General features: G+C 44.2%; 1 protein-coding gene across 5 annotated transcripts in view; it reads left to right on the top strand.

Moving 5' to 3' along the window:
- cdk14 (cyclin dependent kinase 14) overlaps positions 1 to 26770 on the top strand; it is a 634917-nt gene that overhangs the window by 501856 nt on the left and 106291 nt on the right. For all 5 annotated transcript variants that reach the window (XM_068006560.1, XM_068006534.1, XM_068006551.1 and 2 more), the window contains one exon: positions 531 to 676. In XM_068006560.1, coding sequence (XP_067862661.1) covers positions 531 to 646 — 116 coding nt within the window. In that variant the 3' untranslated portion in view covers positions 647 to 676. The remainder of the gene's footprint in view (positions 1 to 530; positions 677 to 26770) is intronic.

Here is a 26770-nt window from a genome sequence, read left to right as displayed (position 1 = left end):
CTTACCTTCTATGATCGAGAAGATAGGCTGGAAACTAGCTTCTCGGCTTCCACCAATGTTACTCCCTCTGCAGCTGATTCAGTGTTCCCTCATTTGGCCTGTGCTCAGTCATGCCCATCTATGGCACCGTGCAGACTAGGAACGTGCTGTGAGAGGAATCACTGGCACATACCTGCATCGTTCCATTGAAGTGCAGTTCATTGGAGCTCCTTCATATTGCACCATTTCACCATCCCTCATCTTCATATTAATGCAGCTCCCTCGTACTCTTCTCAGTTTTTTCACCAAACCAGGCCCCATGAATGAAGTCCATAACATTCTCTGTTTAAACAAAAGCATCAAAGGGAAAAAAAAACAAGAGATGGAAAAAAAATGTTACAGCTCTTCACAATTCTCGATATTTGGCTTTTGAAAACATTCCTGATGGCAAGATTTCCTATTTGAAAAGAACAGCAAGAGTAAACTAATCCTTTCTTGGTAAATACAGCAACTAAAACAATTGTGACCGGCATGTTTTTCTTCATCATCAGTGTCTTCTGTTTTCGCCGTGCCCACAGTGAAGCTACAGGCTGAGATAGGTGACAGTTCAAGAGTCTATGGGAGAAGCAACAGTCACGGCAAAAGTTTTTTGAACCACAAGCACTGAGGAATTCTTGCCCCTGCTTCCAGTACAAAGGTAAGGAACTAATGCTTAGGTTAAAAAAATTTTAAAGAATCATGCTATCAACAAATTACTTTAGTAGGTTGCATTTAGTTTAAGGGATTGCACTTTTTGTATGTAAATATTTTATTTCTCCAGCCAAAATCAATCAGTATAAGATTATTATGAGAGCCTGTTTGAAATTAAAGGTTTCACTATGAAACAACAAATGTTTTTAAATATTGTACGGTCTACATATTCTGGTTATTTGGTTGTATAAGCTATAGATGTCACACTCAAAGTGTCAAAAGTATAAAAGAAAGAAAGACATTCATTTTATACTGAGAACTGGAGTTGAGAATTTGCAAACACTTCCTAACCAATAGCAATTAACTTCTACATGACATCAGAATCTGCCTGTTTACAGTAAATTAGACTTTGTGACCTGAACGGGACCAGCCCACTTAAACACAGGCAGCAGAACAATATATTCTGTATTACATATTAAAATTCTTGTTATAGATCAGTGCATCATCTGACTAATAGTACAAGACAATCTGCTATATAAAAAGTCTTGCATCTAACAGATATCTGTGACCCTTCTGACAACACTTTTCATTGCACTAAAAGAGAAAGAAAGTAATCATAGCCTGATCTTGATAACCGTACCCTCTCCTAGAACCCTGTCCACTCCTCTCTTCCATTTTCTTTCCCATTCCCCCTCCCCTCTCTCCCATCCATTCTTCTACTGTACCCTTCCTGTCCGCCACCTTCCTCCTTCCCCCATCTCGCTCCTCCACTCCCTTCTCCTTTGTTCCCTCTTCCTTTCTCCTCCACCACCCTTTCTCCATCTCCTCCTTTTTCCTTCTCCCATTCCTCCTACCTTTCTTCCCTTACTCCTGCACCCTCCCCTCCTCCTATCCCTCCTCACTCATTCCCTTCCCTCCTTTCCCTTTCCTCCCTCCTCCTCCTCCTCCTCCTCCCTCCCCATTCCCCCACTCAGCCTTGCCCCACACAAGGTAAGCCTTGGAGAACCATACTGCATCCCGGAGCATGAGTCCTGGGAGATTTTAAACTCCCGGGCCTCATTAGCATTTCCCGACACTGATTCCCACCCAAAGCTGGTGGGAATGACATGACTACCAATGGGTGGGAATCAAAATTTGTAGGGGCTCTGCTTCAACCACACCCTGTGGCAATGCATTCCATGTGTGAAGAAATTTACACACCCTCTGTGTAAAGAAATTTCCTAACAATTTTGGAGATGATAATTGTGGGAAACAAATAACTATGTATCATGAGGCTTTTACCACGTGCTGTGAAAGACCTTAGTACCATGAGCATTTCTGGTAGTTGTAGATGGTGGTCGACACAGTGAGGGCACATTAGCTGCAAATGTGAATTGCATTGTTACGAGGTGTAACTCTCTCTTCTTTCTTTGACTAGTCTGGTTAGCTCATTGAACTACTTCCGGCATGGCCTTGCTATACTGGGTTGCTAGAGGTGACACTTACTGTCAAGGCCACCTCCTTCACTGTACCTGGACTATTCCTTTGGTTGACTTCCTTCACTCAGTCCCAAATAACTGCTACCTCCTTTCCCTTATTTGGACCAATAACACCTGTATAGAGGGGTCTGAAAGCGAAGAGTCTGTGGGCCGTGCAGCAATATCTGCAAACTTGCATTTTGCAGGCACTCTTCAGGTACCTTGCTCCCTGATACTATAATGGTAGCCTGCCGCTGCAGTGCTTTTTTTCAACCCTGCACTCCCCCCCCCCCCCCCCCCCCCCCACACACACACACGCCGAGGCATGCTGATCTCCCATTAGAGTCAGTCTGCTCTGAATATAATGGTGAACCTGAGAAAGCAAAATAGGATCTGGTCAAAATGGGATCATACTGGCAGGCAGAAGTTCTGCCCCAATGTGATTCCAGCAAAATAACCCCCACAGAAGAAAATCTAGGTATTACTCTCCCAGATTAGGGTGGAAGAATGGGAGAAGGAGATAAATGGAGGTGGACTGTGGTTTAATTAGGATTTTTGTTGGCTTTCTTTTAGCACAAATAGTACTAAATTGTGTTAGAAATTAATTAAAACATGGAACGGCTGCTATTTTTGCACAAAGTAGTATGAATTCCAATTGAAAGTGGAATGAAAATTGTTTTTTCTTTGATCAAACCTATCCACAACTGTATCATTCACAGCACAACCCTTGACAATTCTCCTCTGTAGACTCTGTTGTTCCTCATCTTGATCTGTACTCTGACACCAGTGGATCCAATGACACTGCTGCTAGAAATCAGCAGACTCTGACCACAAAAATTATTCTCTAGTAAAGAATTCATAAGTTATAATTAATTATTGTCAGTCATATTTTGGCATTGGATGGTGAGACATCTGACTTTATTCCAAGTACGTCATTGCTCACATTAACATTTCTGTTAAAGTTTCTATAAAAAAACACAGTATGACAGATATGATGGAATGTTTTTATTGGGATAGGCCATTGTTTTTAGTTTACTGGGTTGAAGCATTACAATTATTTGATGTAGGGAGACTTATTTATGACAGGAATGAAGAAATGTTCATCAGTGGACTGCATATCACAAATGGAAGAAGTACATGCAATTTAAGAGTTGTTTATCAACAAAAAAGCATCTTGCTACATACCGTGAATGTAATCATGAGTACTTCATTGCATTGTTACAATGTTAAAGTGTAAAAAGCCTTACCGTTCCTTCAAGATACAATCTTTTGGTCAAGTATTTACAGTGCTTTTGAATTTTAAAAAATTCGTTCATGGGATGTGGGCGTTGCTGGCAAGGCCAGCATTTATTGCCCATCCCTAATTGCCCTTGAGAAGGTGGTGGTGAGCCGCCTTCTTGAACCGCTGCAGTCCGTGTGGTGAAGGTTCTCCCACAGTGCTGTTAGGAAGGGAGTTCCAGGATTTTGACCCAGCGACGATGAAGGAACGGCGATATATTTCCAAGTCGAGATGGTGTGTGTCTTGGAGGGGAACGTGTAGGTGGTGTTGTTCCCATGTGCCTGCTGCCCTTGTCCTTCTAGGTGGTAGAGGTCACGGGTTTGGGAGGTGCTGTCGAAGAAGCCTTGGCAAGTTGCTGCAGTGTATCCTGTACACACTGCAGCCATAGTGGGCTGGTGGTGAAAGGAGTGAATGTTTAGGGTGGTGGATGGGGTGCCAATCAAGCAGGCTGCTTTATCATGGATAGTGTCGAGCTTCTTCAGTGTTGTTGGAGATGCACTTATCCAGGCAAATGGAGAGTATTCCATCACACTCCTGACTTGTGCCTTGTAGATGGTGGAAAGGCTTTGGGGAGTCAGGAGGTGAGTCACTCGCCACAGAATACCCAGCCTCTGACCTGCTCTTGTAGCCACAGTATTTATATGACTGGTCCAGTTAAGTTTCTGGTCAATGGTGACCCCCAGGATGATGATGGTGGGGGATTCGGCGATGGTAATGCCTTTGAATGTCAAGGGGAGGTGGTTAGACTCTCTCTTGTTGGAGATGGTAAGGCTATGATCTCTGATGTCGGTGTATGTGTTAATGGACTAGTTTTTCCTATTGGATAAGGACAAAGATACATATTAGATTCCTGAGATAGTTCTTGCATTTTAATATGTTACTGTTTACTTAATATTTTGGAGCCTTACTCATCGTTGCTGCATGACACTCATGGCTTACAATTGCCTCTAACTGAGAAACTTGTAAAATGTTTTTTGTATGGCTCTCCAAATCAGTGTTGTTACTTTTACATTTAATTTGAGGAGGTAGAAGAGTACTGTTCAGATTGGCGATCTTTGTGCACTGCTCCTCTTCTAATTACCTTTGTTCCCGATCATCTGCAAATCGAGGCCCATTGAAATCTGTTTATTTTAACACTGACTTCCACTTAGTACATGTCTGATTTTTGCAGCTGTACATGAATACATGAGAACAGAGGGACCTGATTTCATGATAGCTGCACACCACTAATCATTGTGATGTTATGCAGGTTGGTGGTTTCAAGACTGCGAGCATTTATAAGCCACCAAATGAAATCTGGGGAAACAACCCACTCCCATCTCTTTCTCACCCAGCTATCTGCATTGATGACTTTAATGGCCACCATACAGACTGGGGTTACTCATAATCCAATGAAGATGGTGATCAGTTACAAAGTTGAGCATCTAGTAATGGCTTTTCCTTGATCCATGACCCTAAATCAGTGAGATGAGATGAGGTCAAGATCAAGACATCTGTTAGGTCACATCAATCAACAGTCATCCACAAACAGCATCATGCACTGTTATCAACAACTTTCCGTTCATCAAAAGTACAAAGAAATCCCAATGGAACTTCAGGAATGACGGTTGAACGAATCATTGTTACTAACCCATGGCATAACATCCCAATTGAAGAAGCTTAAAAACATTGCAAAATCCACAATCCCTTGTGGCTTTCGCCCTTTGTGCTGTGCCTGGACAAAGAGTACTATTGGGACTGTACAAGGAATCTGGTGACCCAGATATTGCAGACCACCTGCTTGAATTATTTTTGTTGCTCATCGGGCCCACTGGAAAGAGCCAACCTTACAGATGGATTTTACTCGCTCGAGTCGGAAAAGCTGGAGCCTCATGCATTGCCTGGGTGCTGCTCTGAATGTCCACCGGCACAGACCCAACCATCTGTGTAAGCCAATGCTGTTGCCAGTCACCTACTAAAAGTGACAAGGGCCCCTGCAACAAAGTCTTTGGATAGAAAGTACATGATTAATGATGCCATTTTGGTCAAAATGCACCAAACTATGATCCCCTCCCCCTACAAGCCTTCACACCATCAGAACACGACTGTGCTGCATAATACGAAACCTGGTACTGCAGCCGGCTACGATATTTACCCTGAATTTTTGAAGAACCTTATTCTTATTCTTTTTATTTGTTCTCCAGATGTGGGCAACAACGATAATTTTATTGGCTATCCTAGGTGCCCTGAGGTGGAAGTGGTGGTGATGGGCCTTCTTGAATCACTGCAGTCCTTCCATGATGGTTTTAGATACGGAATTCCAGGATTTTAACTTGATGATGATGAAGGGACGGTGATATATGTCCAAGTCAGTATGATGTGTGACTCAGAAGGAAACTTGGAGGTGGTGGCATCCCCATCACATTGTAGCTCTTGTCCTTCTCGGTGGTAGAGGTTGTGCAGCAAGGAGGTGCTGCAGTGCATCCTGAGAATAGTAAATTCACAGTGCACCAGTGGTGGAAGGGAGTAGAATATTAATTCCAGTGGCAAGGATATTGATCAAGCAGACTGCTCTGTCCTGGATAGTGTTGAGGTTCCTGAGTTTTCTTGTGGCTGTATTGAATCGAGTTGAGTGATAAGTATTCCATCACACTCCTGATTTGAACCTTGTAGATTGTGGAGAGGCTTTGGTGGGCTACTCACCTGCTCTTGTCGCCATGTTATTGATATGGCTGGCCCAATTAAGCCGGTGATTCCCAAAATGTTGATGGTGTGGGAATTAGCAGTGGTAGGTAGAGAGAAGTGTTTAAGTCTTTTCTTGGTGGAGATAGTCATTTCCTCACACTTTTGTGGTACAAATTTACCTGCCACTTTTCAGATCAAACATGGATGTTGTCCAGGTCCTGTTATAGGTGGCACGCGCTGCTTCATTATCAGAGGAGTTGTGAATGGAACTGAAACCTGTGGAATTGTCAGCGCACAACTCCATTTCTGACTAATGTTGGAGGGAAGGTCATTGATCCAGCAGTTGAAGGTGGTTAGGCAGAGCGATGCCTTGGAACTGCATGAATTGGTCTCTTATAACCATGATCATCTTCCTGTACATCAGGTATGACTCCAGCTACCAGAGGGTTTTTCTCAGTTGTGCCAAGGCTTCTTGGTGCCATACTATATTGAATCGTACCTTGATATCTTGGGTAGTTATTCTCACCTTTTGTCTGACATTCAGCTCTTGTGTTTATGTCTGGATATATTTGTGAGTGTCATTAATGGAGAAAGACTTACCATTGATCCCACTGTCTTCCCGTGAGTTGCAATCTTAACATCCTCTTTGGACAGGTGATAGGGATACAAACTGGAAAGCATCGGGGTCCTTATTTAAATGGGCATATCGGGCCACGATGACTTCATTGGGGCCTGACTGCAATTTTAACCTGAGGCCTGCAAGGAGAAGCTGTCCCCACCAGGCCAGCCTGGCATCGAGGAACCAGATGCAGATGAGGCCCAGAAAGTTAATTTTATACTTTTTATTTATTTTCTTGTGGGCCAGGAGAAGTGGGCATGTTCCTCCAGGCCCCACAAAGATACCTTGGGCCTCCTCTGCCCTGAGCTTCCCTGCCCCTCACCCGATACCCTCCTGACACCCCTTCCAACCAGTTACATGAGTGTCGGGGACCGTTCCTTCAGGTACCTGGCAGCGACCACCTGTCACCAAAAATCCTACCCTCGCCTGCCAGCTAGCTAGCGCTTTCCAGCGGTTTTGGGTGGGTGACTGAAGGGACCAGTGCAGATGAGGCCCAGAAGTTAAAATCTCCCTGGCGTCACACCGTGGAGAGCCAGACATTTTGCCATCCACCTCGGCCCCAACCGCACGACTCTTACCGGGAGTTAAAATCGGCTCTCGTGTATCAGCCATTGATGGCACTGTCTCACTGTAAATTGGTCATAAAATCCAGTGCCTAAAATGCTATCTTCAGTTCAGGTATTAGGGCTGAGCCTCTCTTGCAGGCTCTCTGTTTAATCCACTAGATGTGTGGGTGTAAACATGGCTATAGTAACTTTAGAGTTAGTTTATCTGCCTTCACCTGTTCATGTAAACAGATAATTAATTCCTACACAACATTATACCTTGTCTGTAGTTGGGACATCGGTATTTTCTGTTGCTAATTATTTTCTGTAAACAAATAAGAAATAATTTCAGAATATTCGTAGTTGAAAATTCTGCATTGGGCATTATTTTACATAATAGCATTTTAGCCCAGCAGCCTATCAAAGATGCCCTTCCACTGTATTGTGTTCAGTACCACAATAACAATTTGGATTTATATAGCGCTGTGACGTGTCACAGGAGCATAATCTGACATAAATTATCAGCCAAAGAAGGAGACATTAGGACAGGTGACCAAAATCTTGGTCAAAGAGATAGGTTTAGAGGAAAGTCTTAAAGGAGGAGAGAGAGGTGGTTAGATATTTAAGGAAGGAATTTCAGAGCGTGGGTCCAGACGGCTGAAGGCTCCGCCGTAAATGATGGGGTGAAGCAAGTGGGAGATGGACAAGAAGCCAGAGTTGGAGGAGCGCAGATTTGGAGGAGGGTTGTAGGGCTGGAGGAGGTTCCAGTGATAGGGAGGGGCAAGGCCATGGAAGGATTTAAACATGCAGATGAGAATTTTAAAATCGAGGTGCTCGTGGATGGGGAGCCAGTCTAAGTCATCGAGCACAGGGGTGATGGATAAGTGGGACTTGGTGCGAGTTACGATACGGGCAATAAAATATTATTCACTATTAATGCCTGTAGATGGCTGGTCAATGTCATCATGGAGGTGATCGTATTTGCTAAAATGAATTTGAGAAACTGATAAAGTCAGAAAAAGAATGTAGGCCAATGTGCAGCTGGAAATCATTTTTGGCTTCAGAAACCACATGATATACAATAATAATACTGGTAAATGAAGTTAAAATTACAGCATTCAGGTTAGGATTAAATTTTAAATTACTTGGGGAATATGAAGGGATTTAAAGGTTTTAGAGGCTTTAGTAGATTTATGTAAAATTCCCTCCAAATCTTAAAAAGTGAGTACTGGATCACAAGGATATCCCACTGTGTTTATGTTAGAATCAAGGCATTAGAGCTAGTTGCAACCAGAGAGATTTGTAATTGAATTTATTAAAACATTCGACCATGCAATTCCAGAGCAGGATGGGTCTACCTATGTGGAAATTCATAACCTGTAGGAGATACATTTCCTTTATTGTCAGTTGATAGTGTAATAGTGTAAACAGTTAGGATTCCTCTACATTTGTTTTTTAAGTCAAGTAATCCAGTGAGGGAAATCACCAACGGTCACCTGTCCCTTTAAGATATTTTCATACATAAGTTCCCCTTCTCACACCGTATATATGGTGCTTCCATGTGGTCCATCTTCAATTATTTTACTTCTTTTGTCAACTTGCATTGTATTGAAGCAGCATCTGAAAGTAAAATAAATTCTTTCTTTCAGCACTGTGTTTGCGTTTCAACCTGTGGGTTTAAGATTTATTTTAATCACTACATTTTGGGTTCTGACAGAACGTTTGACACGTGTCTAATTTATGCGAACACTTACCTGATCAATTATAAGAAGACCTTTCCTGTAATTAATAATCACGATCAGTGCTTCATTTTAAGTACATAAGAACATAAGAAACTTGACTCACCTCACTCACCTGACGAAGGAGATAGTCTCCGAAAGCTTGTGATTTTAAAATAAAATTGTTGGCAATTAGGGATGGGCAATAAATGCCGGCCTTGCCAGCGACGCCCACATCCCATGAACGAATAAAAAAAAAACCTGGTGTTGTAAGATTCCTTACATTTGTCCACCCCAGTCCATCACCGGCATCTCCACATCATAAGAAATAGGAGCAGGAGTAGGCCAATCGGCCCCTCGAGCCTGCTCCGTCATTCAATAAGATCATGGCTGATCTGATCCTAACCTCAAATCTAAATTCATGTCCAATTTCCTGCCTGCTCCCCATAACCCCTAATTCCCTTTACTTCCAGGAAACTGTCTATTTCTGTTTTAAATTTATTTAATGATGTAGCATCCACAGCTTCCTGGGGCAGCAAATTCCATAGACCTACTACCCTCTGAGTGAAGAAGTTTCTCCTCATCTCAGTTTTGAAAGAGCAGCCCCTTATTCTAAGATTATGCCCCCTAGTTCTAGTTTCACCCATCCTTGGGAACATCCTTTGGTTTCTGATTAGTCATAGCATGACATTGTGTGAATTTAGCCAGCATTGCAAGATGTTCCAAGTTAAGGAGCCTCCAGTAACTTAAAGAATGGATAAAATCAGTAAAGATGCAGTAATACAAGGCCAGCTTTTCATTTCCAATTGACATGACCATGAAAGGGTACACTAGGTTATGGTTATGATCCTACAATAGCAACCCAGAGTTCAAATCCCACTATGGCAATTTATGATATTTGAATTCAGTAAATCTGACAATTGGGGGCTGGCACCAAACAAAAAGTTCTCAGATTGTCTTAAAATCCTAACTGGTTCATAGAATCATAGAATGATACAGCACAGAAGGAGGCCATTCAGCCCATCGTGCCTGTGCCAACTCTTTAAGAACATAAGAAATTGGAGCAGGAGTAGGCCATTTGGCCCCTCAAGCCTGCTCCGCCACTCAGTAAGATCATGGCTGATCTTCGACCTCAACTCCACTTTCCCCCCTGATCCCCATATCCCTTGATTCCCTTAGATTCCAAAAATCTAACTATCTCAGTCTTGAATATACTCAACGACTGAGCATCCACAGCCCTCTGGGGTAGAGAATTCCAAATATTTACAACCCTTTGAGTGAAGAAATTCCTCCTCATTTCAGTCCTAAATGTCCGTCCCCTTATCCTGAGACAATGTCCCCTAGTTCTAGACTCTCCAGCCAGGGGAAACATCCACTCGGCATCTACCCTGTCAAGCCCTCTTAGAATCTTATAGGTTTCAATGAGATCACCTCTAATTCTTCTAAATGCCAAAGAGTATAGGCCCATTCTACTCAATTTTTCCTCATAGGACAACCCTCTCATCCCAGGAAGCAATCTAGTTACACCACCTCCAAGGCAAGTATATCCTTCCTTAGGTAAGGAGACCAAAACTGTACACAGTACTCCAGGTGTGGTCTCACCAAAGCCATGTACAATTGCAGCAAGACTTCCTTACCCTTGTATTCCAACCCCTTGCAATAAAGGCCAACATACCATTTGCCTTCCTAATTGCTTGCTGTACCTGCATGTTAACTTTATGTGTTTCTTGTGCAAGGACACCCAAATCCTTCTAAACACCAACATTTAATAGTTTCTCTCCATTTAAAAAATATTCAATTTTTCTATTTTTGCTACCAAAGTGAATAACCTCACATTTGCCCACATTACACTCCATCAGCCACCTTCTTGCCCATTCACTTAACCTGTCTATACCACTTTGCAGAATCTGCGTCCTCCTCACAGTTCACTTTTCCACCTACCTTTGTATCATCAGCAAATTTGGATACATTACACTCGGTCCCGTCATCTAAGTCATTAATATAGATTGTAAATAGCTGAGGCCCAAGCACCGATCCCTGTGGCACCCCACTAGTTACAGCCTGCCAACCTGAAAATGACCCGTTTATGCCTACTCTCTGTTTTCTGTCCGTTAACCAATCCTCAATCAATGCGATTATATTACCCCAATCCCATGACCCCCAATCTTGTGTAGCAACCTCTTGTGTGGCACCTTATCAAATGCCTTTTGAAAATCCAAATATACTACATCCACTGGTTCACCCTTAACTACCCTGTTAGTTACATCCTCAAAAAACTCTAATAGATTTGGCAAACTCAATATCCATTTCATAAAACCGTGTTGACTCTGCTTTGAAAGAGCTCGGCCAATTAGTCCCACTCCCCTGCTCTTTCCTCATAGCCCTGAAAATTTTTCAACTTTGAGTATTTATCCAATTCCCTTTTGAAAGTTATTATTGAATCTGCTTCCACCGCCCTTTCAGGCAGTGCATTCCAGATCATTACAACTCGCTGCATAAAAATGTTTTCCTCATGTCTCCTCTAGCTCTTTTCCAGTTACCTTAAATCTGTGTCCTCTGGTTACCGATCCTTCTGCCATGGGAAACAGTTTCTCCTTATTTATTCTATCAAAACCGTTCATGGTTTTGAACACCTCTAACAAACCTCCCCTTAACCGTCTCTGCTCTAACCCCAGTTTCTCTAGTCTCGCCACATAACTTAAGCCTTTCACCCTAATACCATTCTAGTAAATCTTCTCTGCACCCTCTCTTAGGCCTTGACATCCTTCCTAAAGTGTGGTGTCCAGAATTGAACACAATGCTCCAGCTGGGGCCTAACCAGTGTTTATAAAGGTTTAGCATAACATACTTGCTTTTGTACACCATGCCTCTATTTATAAAGCCAAGGATTCTTTATGCCTTTTTAACAACCTTCTCAACTTGTCCTACCACCTTGAAAGACTTGTGTACATACACCCACCATGTCTCTCTGTTCCTGTACCCCCTTTAAAATGGTACCATTTAGTTTATATTGCCTCTCCTCATTCTTCCTACCAAAATGAATCACTTCACAATTCTCTGCGTTAAATTTCATCTGCCATGTGTCTGCTCATTACACCAGTCTGTCTATGTCCTCCTGAAGTCTGTTACTATCCTCCTCACTGTTTACTACATTTCTGAGTTTTGTGTCATCTGCAAACTTTGAAATTATGCCCTGTAGACCCAAGTCCAGGTCTTTAATATATATCAAAAAGAGCAGTGGTCCCAACACCGACCCCTGGGAGGACACCACTGCACACTTCCCTCCAGTCTGAAAAACAACCATTCACCGCTACTCTCTGGTTTCTGTCCCTTAGCCAATGTCATATCCATGCAGCAACTGCCCCTTTAATCCCTTGGGCTTCAATTTTGCTAACAAGTCTATTATGTGGTACTTTATCGAATGCCTTTTGAAAGTCCATATGCACAACATCAACCGCACTACCCTCATCAACCCTCTTGGTTACTTCATCAAAGAACTCAATCAAGATAGTCAAATACGATTTCCCTTTAAGAAATCCGTGCTGACTTACATTTATTAACCCATATTTTTCCAAGTACCAATAAATTTTGTCCCTGATTATTGTTTCTCAAAGTTTCCCCACCGCCGACGTTAGGCAGACTGGCCTGTAGTTGCTGGGTTTATCCCTCTCTTTTTTGAACAGAGATGTAACATTTTCAATCCTCCAGTCCTTTGGCACCACTCCCCTATCTAGTCAGGATTGGAAGATTGTGGCCAGAGCCTCCGCAATTTCCACCTTACTTCCCTCAGCAACTTAGGATGCTTCCCATCTGGACCGGGTGACTTTTCTACTTTGAGCGCTGCCAACCTTTTTAGTACCTCTTCTTTATCTATTTTTATCCTATCCAATTTCTCTAATACCTCCTCCTTTACTGTGACATTCGCAGCATCCTCTTCTTTAGTGAAGCAGATGGAAAGTATTCATTTAGTACCTCAGCCATGCCCTCTGCCTCCACAAGAAGATCTCTTTATTGGTCCCTAATCAGCTCCACCCTTCCTTTGACTACCCTTTTACTATTTATATGTTTATAAAAGACTTTTGGGATCCATTTAGGTTATCTGTTAACCTATTTTCATGCTCTCTCTTTGACCCTCTTATTTCCTGTTTCAGTTCTCCCATGTACTTTTTGTATTCAGCTTTGTTCTCTACTGAATTATGAACCTGACATTTATCATAAGCCTCATTTTTCTGTTTCATTTTAATTTCTATATCTTTAGTCATCCAAGGAGCTCTAGCTTTAGATGCTCTTCCTTTCCCCCTTGTGAGAATGTGTCTAGTCTGTACCCAAACTATCTCCTCTTTGAAGGCCTCCCATTGCTCATTTACTGTTTAACCTGCCAATCTTTGATTCTAATCCACCAGGGCCAGAACCCTTTTCAACTCACTGAAATTAGCCCTCCTCTAGTTGAGTATTTTCACCTTTGATTGTACCTTGTCCTTTTCTATAACTACTCTAAACCTAATGATATTGTGATCATTGTTTCCCAAATGCCCTCCCACTGAAACATGCTCCACTTGCCCCACTTCATTCCCCAGAACTAGATCCACCACTGCTTCCTTCCTTGTTGGGCTGGAAACATCTGATCAAGAAAGTTCTCTTTTACACATTTCAGGAATTCCTCCCCCTCTTTGCCCTTTACACTGTTATTTTCCCAGTCTATATTAGGGTAATTGAAGTCCCCCATTATCACTACTCTAAAGTTCTTGCATCTTTCTGCAAATTTTCTACTCTGTCAGTGACCATTTTTTAAAAGGTAAAAGACTAAGAAATGTTGGAATTGAGAGGGATTTGGGTGTCCTTATACATGAATCACAGATAGTTAACATGCAGGTACAGCAAGCAATTAGTAAGCAAGCAAGGCAAATGGTATGTTGGCCTTTATTGCAAGGGAGTTGGAGTATAAAAGTAAGGAGGTCTTGCTGCAATTATGTAGGGCTGTGGTGAGACGACACCTGGAGTACTGTGTACAGTTTTGGTCTCCTTACCTAAGGAAGGATATACTTGCCTTAGAGGGAGTGCAATGAAGGTTCACTAGATTGATTTCTGGGATGAGAGGGTTGTCCTATGAAGAGAGATTGATATTCTCTGGAGTTTAGATGGCTTGCCAGAGTAGATGCTGAGAGGCTATTTCCCCTGGCTAGAGACTCTCGAACTAGGGGTCATAGTCTCCAGAGAAGGGGTCAGCCATTTAGGACCGAGATGAGGAAAAATTTCTTCACTCAGAATCTTTGGAATTCTCTACCCCAAAAGACTGTGAATGCTCAGTCGTTGACTATATTCAAGAGTGAGATTGATAGATTTTTGGACACTAAGGGAATCAAGGGATATGGGGATAGGGCAGGAAAGTGGAGTTGAGGTCGAAGATCAGCCATGATCTTATTAAATGGAGGAGCAGGCTTGAAGGGCCATATGGCCTATTCCTGCTCCTATTTCTTATATTCTTATCTCCTTCCCACTATTTAGTGGCCTATATTTACACGCTGCAGCATAATAGCTCCTCTATTGTTCCTTAATTCTAACCAAATAGAGTCTGTCTTTGAACCCTCAAGTACATCATCCTTTCTAGTGCTGTAACAGTATCTTTGATCAATACTGCCAACCCCCTCCTTTTTTTCCTTCCCTTTCTTTCCTGAATACATTGTAGGCAAGAATATTAAGGGTCCATTATTCCCCTTGTTTGAACCAGGTCTCTGTTATTGCCACTATATCACAGTCCCATGTGGCTAATTGTGCCTGCAGCTCACCAACCTTATTTACCACGCTCCGTGGATTTACGCACATGCACTCTAATCCCATTTTAGTCTGCCTCGCATTTCCCCCCTGTCTGATCCGTTCTAACATAAGAACATAAGAATTAGGAGCAGGAGTAGGCCATACAGCTCCTTGAGCTTGCTCTGCCATTCAATCAGATCATGGCTGATCTTCGACCTCAACTCCACTTTCCTGCCCGATCCCCATTTCCCTTGATTCCCCTAGAGTCCAAAAATCTATTTATCTCAGCCTCGAATATACTCAACGACTCAGCATCCACAGCCCTCTGGGATGGAGAATTCTAAAGATTCACAACCCTCTGAGTGAAGAAATTCCTCTTCATCGCAGTCTTAAATGGCTGACCCCTTATCCTGAGACTATGCCCTCTCCAGCCAAGGGAAACAACCTCTCAGCATCTACCCTGTCAAGCCCCCTCAGAATCTTATTTGTTTCAATGAGATTGCCTCTCATTCTTCTAAGCTCCAGAGAGTATAGGCCTATTCTACTCAATCTCTCATCATAGGACAACCCTCTCATCCCAGGAATCAATCTAGTGAACCTTTGTTGCACCGCCTCCAAGGCAAGTATATCCTTCCTTAGATAAGGAGACCAAAACTACACAGTACCTGAGGTGTGGTCTTAACAAAGCCCTGTACAACTGTAGTAAGACTTCCTTACTCTTGTACTCCAACCCCCTTGCAATAAAGGTCAACATCCCATTCGCCTTCCTAATTGCTTGCAATACCTGCATGCTAACTTTCCGTGTTTCTTGTACGAGGATACCCAGTTCTCCCTGAACACCAACATTTAATAGTTTCTCACCATTTAATAAATATTCTGCTTTTTCTATTCTTACTACCAAAGTGAATAACCTCACATTTCCTTCCCCACATTGTGCTCCATCTGCCACCTTCTTGCCCACTCAATTAGCCTGTCTATATCCCTTTGCAGACTCTTTGTGTCCTCCTTACAGCTTACATTCCCACCTACCTTTGTATTGTCAGCAAACTTGGATGCATTACACTTGGTCCCTTCATCAAAGTCATTAATATAGATTGTAAATAGCTGAGGCCCAAGCCCCAATCCTTGCGGCACTCCACTAGTTACAGCCTGCCAACCTGAAAATGACCTGTTAATCCCTACTCTCTATTGTCTGTCCGTTAACCAATCTTCTATCCATGTTAATATATTACCTCCAACCCCATGATCCCTTGCGTAACAACCTTTTATGTGGCACCTTATTGAATGCCTTTTAGAAATCTAAGTATAGTACATCCACTGGTTCCCTTTTATGTACCCTGCTAGTTACATCCTCAAAAAACTCTAATAATTTGTTAAACACAATTTCCCTTTCATAAAATGATGTTGACTCTGCCTAATCATATTATGATTTTCTAAGTGCCCTGTTATTACTTCCTTAATAATGGATTCCGGCATTTTCCCGATGACTGATGTCAGGCTAACTGGCCTGTAGTTCCCTGTTTTTTTCTCTCCCTCCTTTCTTGAACAGCGGTGTTACATTTGCTACCTTCCAATCCGCTGGGACTGTTCGAGAATCCTATTTCTGAACTACTCTTTATTCCAATGCTGTTTGTATCTCGCCTCTAGGACTTCATTCTGGTGCCCCTCCCCCTGCCAAATTAGTTTAGACCCTCCCCCACGGCACTCGTTAACCTCCCTGCGAGGACATTTGTCCCACCACTATTGAGGTGCAACCCGTCTGTAAAAAGTTGGATAGCTAGATGGTGAAGGATGGAATACTAGAGCCTGGTCTTCAGTTGCTTTTTTTTTTATTCGTTCATGGGATGTGGGCGTCGCTGGCAAGGCCAGCATTTATTGCCCATCCCTAAGTTGCTTCCAAGCCTTTATTCACAGAGATCAACACAACACACCCAGCAGCCCCCAGATAAACTCCCTTCTATAAATGGCTACAAGAGAGTCCCCAGTTGATACCCACCACCTGAATACAATTAACACTAATTGATATAAACTACATGGATACAATTAACACTGTCCACTTTGTACAGGTCCCTCCTGCCCCAGAACTGGTCCCAATGCCCCAGGAATCTAAAGCCCCCGCTCCTGCACCATTTTGTCAGCCATGCATTAAACGGTCTTATTTTCGTAATCAAAATAGGTACAGCGCAGGAGGAGGCCATTCAGCCCATTGTGCCCGTGCCGGATCTTTGAAAGAGCTAATTTACTGCTTCTAAACTCACTAGCACATGGCACTGAGATGTAATCCAGAGATTACTACATTTCAGGTCCTGCTTTTTAACTTCCTCTCTAGCTCCTGAAACTCTGCCTGTGGGACCTCAACCCTTCTCCTACCTATGTCATTGGTTCCAACATGGACCACGACTTCTGACTATTCCCCTTTCCCCCGCAAAATGTTCTGCACCCATTCAGTGATATCCTTTCACTGGGACCTGCCATCCGTGCCTGGTGGAGAAATGCCCAGATCTTCAAATGAGATTCACTCACTAAGTGTATGGATTAATAGACAAATGAAAACAAGACCTTGGGCTCGATTTTAGGAGCGTGTTTCCGGCGGGTTCCCAGCGGGGTGGCCCCGAAAATCCCGATCTCCGGTCACGTGACCGGATCGCGACGAAATCCCGGCCACTTCCGGGTACCGCACTGACGTGCGGGGCTGCGCGCGCAAGCCCCGCTGGTGGGAATCCCGCAGGCAATTAAAGCCAGCGGGGTTCCACTTGAGAGTACTTACCTTGCTCGTTGTGGTCAGTTAATGAGCTGAAGCAGCTGTCAAAAGAGGAAGTGTGGGATTTTAGGTTCAAGGCAGTGAGTTTCCCACACTGGGGGAAACAGTCTCCCTCCAACCAGGCGTGTTGCAGCCAGCAGCCTGTGGCAGGTGCCAAGGTGCGCTCCACGGGGGAGAGCCCTCATCCACGCAGGAGGCCACCGCGTCACATAGGGCAACCCCTGCCCTCCACCACCCCCCGCCAAGCCAGAGGACAGACCGACACGAAACCGCAGCCCCAGTCCAAGGAACCACACACCTACCCTGCACAACCCCTCAGACCAACACCTGCCAGATGGGTGGTGTGTGGAGACCCTCGGAGGACGAAGAGCATGACCAGCACCAGCAGCCTCGCAGTCCACGCCGTCCGCCGCAGGGACGTGGATCCCCCCAACACGGTGTTGTTGCACGCCCACCTGCACAGCAGGAGGGAGGGCTACCGCAGAGAGAGACGCGTCGCAGAGGGCACTACCCTCGCCACAGGGTCCACAGACCGAGGCGCAGCTCCCCGGACCTCTCCGAGCAGCAGTGCACAGGGAGGCGCAGATTCACTCGACATGTAGTCGTGGAGATCTGCAGCCTCTTTCATGCCGATCTGCTCCTGGCTGGCCCCAGCACCAACTGCTTACCTGTCGCTGGCAAAGTCACCACTGCCCTCCACACCTTCTCCTCCGCATCCTTCCAGGGTGCAGCCGGCTACACCGCCGATGTCTCTCAGTCGTCTGCGCGGACGAGCCCTGCAAATACACCTGCACCTACTCTGCAGTAACACGATGGGTGGCATCAGTGGTGGGTCCTCATAGTGATACCCAGGAGCGGGCATTATTGGACACAACGGACAGGATTCGCGGAGACATGGCAGTGGTGGTGTCAATATAATGTGTGCTGTTTGTTGCTCTGAAATTCAATATGGGTAACACCCATGACAAACCCTCAGACACCCTTGTGCACCCCCTTCATGCTGACGAGACGTTTGCCTTACGCTGCCTACTGCACATATGTGATGCATGCCCTGTGGCTGCAGCACAGGTGGTGGCAGGTTGAGTGAGGCTGGCCGTGAGGGAGATGCACGAGAGGGTGAGTATGGGATGGAGCAATGAGATTGTATGAGGAGTGGGTTGCGTGTTAGTTGCAGGGTGAGTACTGGCGAGGTGAGTAGGTGGAGGTAAGATGAGGATGGGGTGTGAGTGGGTATGAAGGGTGATGTGACAGAATAGTGTTGGCGGTGCCGAAGGAGATGTGGGGTGGGGGCAGTGTTGTGGCAGACGGAGTGTAGGGGAAAGACTTCGTGTTCTCACTGCGGCTGACCTACTGCGGTCATTGCAGCGCCTCCTGCACTGTATGCAGGTGGGCGATATGTTGGTGGCGCAGGTGACCCCCTCTGCCACCTCGAGCCAGGCCTTCTTGGTGGCAGAGGCAGGCCACTTCCTCCCGCCCGCCGGGGGGAAGATCTGTGTCCTCCCCCTCCTCCTCACCCCATCTGATGATAGCTGGGGTGAGGCATCATTAAACTGGGAGCAGCCTTCCCCCTGGGCTGCTCCATGCTGCAATTTGTCCCATTGGTTGCAGCATCTGTCAGTGGAGGACTGCCCCTTTAACTCGAGAGCCTCCAGCTGACAGATCGTACTGCGCATGCGCAGCCCGACCGACGCGCAGGCCAGCGCCGTGGACCCCGGAGGAGCAGGTAATTGATTCCTATTAGTGGGTTGCCTGCTACGATCACGTGGGCAACCCACTAATTTCGCCGAGCGTGTTGACCACGCTCCCGGAGGACCACCCGCTGGGAACCCGCAGGCCTGCTAAATTCGGGCCCCTTGTGTCTTGCAGTCAGTCCATACCCTGGTTATTGGTAAAGCAAAACTCATTCTACTGCCAGGATACTGATGACTTTTGCCCATGTCAAGCCTTATATATCGTGATGTGTGTCATTGCATGCATCACAAGAGCACTTGCACTACCTCTGAAAGGGGTGGACATGGAAATCTTAGTTCATCAGGTTTGAAAGCGCACTGCAGTCTTGCATTTTGTTCAATGGAACTGGCACTGGCACAGGCTGAGGGAACTCCACCAAAATGTTCTGAGATTACTATACCAGTAGAATACTTATCCCTGGTACAAAACATTAATGTAGGAAGGCAAGCTTGCAAAGTAGGCCATGAAGAATAGCCCATAACTTACAATCACCACTTCCAGTCCACAATAATGTCCATCTTTCCAAGTGCTACGGGGACTCAAGTGACCATCCAATGAGTCCTAACCATACTGAGGAGGGGATGCCAAGAGCAAAGAAGAAACTTAAGTGGGCCCTGAGATAATCTCAGCAAAGCTGGGTTCATGAAAAAGTCTTTGATGAGTTTAATGCCAGAATGAGTTAAATGTTAAATGGTCGTCCTTCAGGAAACGTGATGCTGTAAATAGCATCCTAAAGAGATTTTTTTCGAAGAGTTTCAGAAGGCTTCCAGTACTAACATCCTTATACAACAAAGCATTACTATGGAAGAAGCTTACCCAGCAGTTCTCATTAGGGTGTAGAAATGGTGCAGGATTCCAGAAAGCCAGGTTCAGTCATTGTTTGCCAATCCTATATCAGAAATTCACGGTTTAATTCCAGGCCCAGATACAAAGGTAAATGGGAATTCCAGAATCTGTCCGCCCTGAAAAACAACCCTTCTTAAAGTCACAATTCTATTGCAATATCTTTTGTGAATTAGCATTTTTGTACTGTCTAGAACTTTACACAAGCCACTATCAGACTGTAGTACACCATCCAATCTAGACATTGTTGCATTGAAGGATCTGCTTAAGCTAGATTTGCTGAATTGAGCAACACTGTGGCTGGATTGAGCCAGATCAATGGATCTCTGTTCTGATTGTGTTGGATGCCCGCAAAGCTGTCAGTGTCTTAATATAGTTTCTTGAAGGAGATTTCAGAATTTTTTCTGCAAGGGGTTCTTCCAGTCAACATGAATCTGCCAGTTCTTTAAATCTCTAGGAAAGTACAAACATTGCACAAGCAAACAAAACAACTATAGAAATCCACAATCCTCAGTAAGAGACCTACAACTCCAAGAAAAGATACAGCTCGGAAGCACATAGAATGGGTTTTCACTAAAATTATTTTCAACCCATTATATTCAGTTTTTCTTTGCATTTGGAATGAGAAGCTATTTTCTGCAAAAAAAATAGAAGTGTCTTGCATAATGAAGTCCAGAAAGTATTTTTCTTTAAATAGAAATGTAAAATTAGCTTAGTTACTAGTTCACTTTACTGGGATTCAGAAGGTTGAGCGTTTGAGCCGCACACCAGGAATTTGAGTTCATAATCTAAGTTGGCGTTCCAATGCAGCAAGAGGGTGTGCTACATTGTTGGGGGTACCATTTTTGAATGAGATGTTAAACTGAGACCCTATCTCATCTTCAAGTGGCTATTTTGGATGCTGGATTCCATGGCTCTATTTGAGGAAGTTCACCTGGTATCCTGGCTTACAGTCCTCCCTCAACTAGTACTAGATTCACTAATCATTCATTTTGTTCCTGTCTGTGAGATCTTGAGGTAAGTAAAATAGCAGTCACTATTGCTTATGTATCAACAGTCACAACTGCAATTGCGTGAAGCATTTTGTGACAATTCTGAAACATTGTTTACAAAGTTATTTGGGGGTGAAATTGGTCTTCGGCGTTAGCGCAAAAATGGCGATAGCAAAGTGGCAGCCCCTTTTACACCCCGCCAGATTGTCTTTTCCACTGAAGCTTTGCGCTACTGCTAAAAACCAATTTCACCCACTTTACTTCCTCTAGGCTCAGTAATGATCTCAAAATTCAGGACACAACATACCACAAAAATGTGACCGGCCTTCACACAGCCCTGGATTGGTCAAAACTCCTGGATCTAGACTGCTTTACATTCAGTAAACCGATAATGCGCATTGTACTGTTCAAGACTGAGTAGATTCCGATTAATAGCCAGTGACCAGGATTTAAACAAACTACAGACCCCCCCCCCTCCCAGGCACTATCCAGTAGGTTTATATCTGTTTCAGACCTTGGGTATAAACTGCATAGTGAGACTGAATAAAGGAATCACAACAGGATACTGGGAAATCTGCCAACATAAAATGTGGTATTTTGCCATCACATAATACCTGTATGTTCAGCGAATAAAGAGCCTTCCTGATTGTAGAAAGCAATTTTATTCTTTGAAATGTATGTAGTTCCACATGTAAGCAACCAGTCACACATGGAACTATGGAATAGCCAGCAATGACGTTGAAATTGTTGCATTTCCTCAGGTTACAGGAAAGCTGATGCAACTCTTGAGCAGTACACTGGATGATGGTAGAACCTGAGATTTTTAAAAGCTCAACGAAAGCTAAGGATAGCTAGCAATTTCGTAGCTGCTGGCAAGGCTATACTAACTGGTCAGTGTGTTTGGAATTGTCTTGCAAGTCGGTAAATAGATAACTGTTATTTTTTTCTTTAGACTATAGGGTAGATTTTGTAAGACTGTGCTCCCAGTGCAGTCTCAGTGATTAATTTTAATCACTGGAAAATCAGAAGCGAGAGAGGAATTGGGTGTACTGACCTCCATGTCTGATTCTTTGATCTTTTTGAACAAGGCTCCATGCCTGGAGTCCAGCCACACAAAATTTAGCTTAATATCTACACTCTAGAATAGAAATTGTTGTTGGTAAAAATAGCAGATGAATGCTTAACACATTTGTGTAGCATCCCTATGACCATTATTTTAACAAACATTAACCCATTTATTTTAAGTAAGTTATAGCTTTCATTAAGTAGCAGAGAAATGTCATTCGAATGTATTAAATGTTTACCCACTGCTAACAACAATAATTTCTAACCTTGTAACTTTCAGTTTGATCTAGGAATAACCAAAAATATATGGCCTCTTTTATTTTCTTTGCCAGCTGCTGTTAAGTGCATTATAATATATTCATCCATTGTCAACATGTGCCTTTGTGCAGCAGTTTCCCGTGCTTTTTTTATTCCTTTAACTTTGTCAAGGTAATTTAATTAATGCCAGACAAATCCTTCTAAGTGACTGTTGTTAAAATATCTTGTGCAGTGCAGTTAAGAACACAGTCTCTGATGTATTCATTGGCTTCATGCAGTGGTTGTGGCTTTGAGTGCAGTGTGATGACACTTTTCACCGAGCTATTTCCAGCAGTCGCAAGGTTTATTACATGACCAGGTAGGCGCCCTGTGCTGTTAATCTTTTCCAATCACTTATGGCAAAAACAAACCTTTAAACCAAAAAAAGGTATGCCAACAATGAAGTGTTTAAATAAAGTTAAACAAGTTAAAACATTATATTGAAAAGCCTTTGTAAATAATGAAATTAAATATCCCTTCAATAAATGCACTCAAATGCTATCAATACCCAGTGACCCAAGTCTGCTTAATCACCACAGGCAAAATTTGTAAGCATGTCAAAGTCCTGCATTTCTTTAATTTTTCTGTGTTTAGATAAATGTTTCAGAACTGTAAAACCACTTAACCATTGTTTTTTTTGAATAAAGCACACCATCACGTGGATCCTGGTGTAATTAAATAATAAGTGAACCCAACTGTCATCTGTGTTATGCAGTCAGTCAGTTGTTTAAAAGTGCTATCACACCAGAATCTGTGATGTCCTCTGTTTAACATGCTGCATTTATGCATTACAATTGATGTAAAGTTTTAATGGGAAGTTTAAAACATTAAAAACTATAATCAAAAGTTGTACTGGAAAATATTATCATACAACAGTAACTTACTTTTCTGTAGTGTTGCTCAATTAGAGAGACACATTTCTGAGTGCATTACAGGGCAGTGGATGAGGGAACACTTAGTAGGAAGGACCAAAGGAAGACAGTGGTTAGGAATGAGCAAAAACACGATTGAGGAGAATGGTCTTTGGGAGACTAGAGTCCTGCCCTCCTAAAGAGAGGATTCCAACTCTTTACTCATAGAAAAGACATTGAAAATTAAAATGATACAGTGACCACTGCTGCTACTTTTTACCCTAATCACTGTTCACAAAAAAATATAGAACATGGGTTGCTAGTTTCATCTAGTTCATTAATATGGCCATCAGGAAAATAATTTTATTTGGGCTGACGGCTGATAAAACCATTGGAGAATTGAGCAGCAACATTTACCGTCTGCTGTTAAATCCAGGACTGCATATTTTTAGTCGTTTCAAAAGGTAGGAGAAAACTGAAAGAAGATTAAATGATTGTATTCAATAACCCAAATTTTCTCCCTGGTGTACAGGAACAAACACTAGTTTGATACTAGTATTGCGTACAAAGTGTACTAGTGGCTAGTAAACTATTTCTCGGTTCTTTGTAGTGGACACTAGGGGACCAAGTGCTGTGATGAAGGGGAGAGGTGAATGAATGCAAATGGCCCACCAAGCTATTTTCTTCTCACTTTGGTAAAATACTTCAACTGAAGAAAGGCCAGCTCAGAGCTGTTCTTCTCTCCACCTCAAAGCTGACTATAAATTTTACCACAAAAAACAATATTCCATGAGGAATTTAACCCAGCTAACTTTTTCAAAAATTGGAAATAAAGAAACGGAATCCTGAAGTCAAGTATATTTCTCCCACTCCAACTGCACACAAAGCAATAAAATGTAAATAACTTTCATTTTGACCAGCAATGAAAAATATAATATTTATAAGATAGCATTATATACTTAATTGTGCATGACATAAATTTGATACGCTTGAGAGGTTAAAAACTGAAGCAAAAGTTATTTTATTTCTCTGTAGTGAACAGACTAATGCTTTGTCAGTCGCGTTATCCAAGCTGACACTTCATTATCGATGTTAAACCCAGGCCGTCTTCTTGTGCAGATCAATGTGAAAGATCCCATGATATTATTCAAACAAGACCAAGGTGTTTTCCCAGTATCCTGGGCAACATTCCTCCCTTAACCAATGCTAGCAAACACAACGGGGGTAATTTTAATCCCCCAGGACGGGGGGAGGGGGGGGGTTAGAAATTAAAAATAATTGGAAACCTACCTCCAACGCGCCCACTTCCAGTTTTAACGGAAGCGGGTTGGGGGGGCAGGTGACTAACTTGTCCAGAGGCGGGTCTGTCCTTAAACTATTAAATTTAACCTCAGTTTCACATTTAACTCTTGGGGGCTGGATTATCCAGGCCTTGGGAAACCTGGCAGCTGTAGGGAGGCAAGAACGGCTGAATGGAACAGGTAAGTGCCTTTCCAGCACTGCTGGTGCGCCAGGAGGTGCAGGAGTGCTTCCCCCCTCTCACCGGCTCACGAAGATTACCTGCCTCCACCTCTCCCCCCAGCAATCAGACCCCCCGGGCAGGATTTTAACTATGAAAAATGGGTGGGTTGGGGCCGGGGGGGCATAGAAAATTGCACCAATTTCAGACCCGCCTCCAACCCGCCCATTTCCGGTTTTCACCGGGGCGGGACGAGGGGTGGGCAACCAACCCGCTCCCAGGAGGCAGATTGGTCACTAAAACCTTTCAAGGAGGCTGCGGGCCTCCATTTTGAAAGCTTTTGCGATTTCAACCTCTGAGGGCCAGGATTCCCGGGCCTTCTTCCTCACGCTTCGTGAGAGGAGGCGAGAAGGCCTGAAACTGCAGGTAGGTGCCTTTCTGGCACAGCTTGTGGGCCTGGAAGAGCAGGAGTGCTTCCTCAGGCCCAACAAGCCTACCTGCAGCGACCATCCCCCCCAAACGATCGTGGACCCTGCGATGACCCCAGATCCTGACGCCCCCCACCCCCACCCCGGTGACTGACACCCGATCGCCACCCCCCCCCATGACTGACTCCACGGTGTCAGACCTCCATTGACTGACCTCCCCCCCCCCCCCCCACCCCGTGACTGATCCCCATGCCCCCCAGTGCCCACCCATGGCCCCCCCCCCCCCCTTACAATCTAAGACTCACCTGAAGACGTCCTCTTCCTTGCTCTGCTCCCGTCCAACTGAGACCAACCTGTCAATCAGGCCGGCCTGTTGGACGGGAAACCAACAAAAACAATAAAAGACGTCCTTACGTCAAAATCGTGAGAACGTCCGGGAAACCCGTACTTCCGGGTTTCCAGTCCGTGATTCGACCCCCACCCCCTACCCGGCTCCTGGTCAAAACCCTGGCCCTGATGTCTGTAACCCCCCATGCCCGATGTGCGATCCACCCCCAAACTCCGATGTCCAACTGTTCCCCATGACCTCCAATGCCTAAATCATCCCCCCAATCTCCTCCCAGCATCAGACCCCCCCTGATCTCATCCTCCAACTTCAGTGCCCTCCGATCTCCTCCTGCTGGCCCACGATCTTCTCCCTTCGCCAACCCCACCCCCTCAGTGTCCTCCACGGCCCATTTTGTCTCCCTTCCTCCCGCCTCACTGCTCCTCGGCTGCGGCCTGGAGCTGCAGGCCTCTCCACCTGACAACCTTTCAATCTGGCTGGCTGTGGGTGGGAAACCAATTTGAAAAATTTAAAACACGTCTTGCCATTAAATTCATCATGACCTCCGGGAAACCTGTATTTCCGGGTTTCCCAGCCACTTAATCTCTCCCCCCACCCCCCCCACTCTCTTCCTGCTTCCCCATTATTATCAGGGCCAATGATTAACTGGTCATTCATCTCATTTACTGTTTGTGGGATCTTGCTGTTTGCAAATTGGCTGCCCACATAACAATCGCCTTGTTTCAAAAGTAATTCTTTGGATAAAGCATATTTTGGGACATCATAAAGATGTGATGAGGCTCCATATAAATGCAAGTTGGCGGAAGGGTCAAGAACCAGAAGACATAGATTTAAGGTGAGTGGCAAAAGAACCAAAGGTGACATGAGGAAAAACTTTCTAACACAGCGAGTAGTTAGGATCTGGAATGCACTGCCCGAGGGGGTGGTGGAGGCAGAATCAATCATGGCCTTCAAAAGGGAACTGGATAAGTACTTGAAAGGAAAAAAAATGCAGCGCTACAGGGATAGGGCAGGGGAGTGGGACTAGCTGGATTCTCTTGCATAGAGCCAGTGCGGACTCGATGGGCTGAATGGCCTCCTTCCGTGCTGTAACCTTTCTATGATTCTAAGTTCTTTCTTAGTATTCATTTTTTAGTTTATTCCAATCCATATGTGCACACTGGGCTATGCAATGGGAGTGGGGAAAGCAGATGTGTAATTCTACCAGGTCCCAGAGTGTTTTATTGTATTATTTATACGAAGACATCAGCCAAGTAAGGTTCACTGCAAAGTCCCTGTAGGCACCAAGCATC

The sequence above is a fragment of the Heptranchias perlo genome, chromosome 2, assembly GCF_035084215.1.
Source record: "Heptranchias perlo isolate sHepPer1 chromosome 2, sHepPer1.hap1, whole genome shotgun sequence".
NCBI classification, from domain to species: Eukaryota; Metazoa; Chordata; class Chondrichthyes; order Hexanchiformes; family Hexanchidae; genus Heptranchias; species Heptranchias perlo.
Note: the sequence above shows the minus strand (reverse complement) of the source record. Positions and strands in the feature narration are given on the sequence as shown.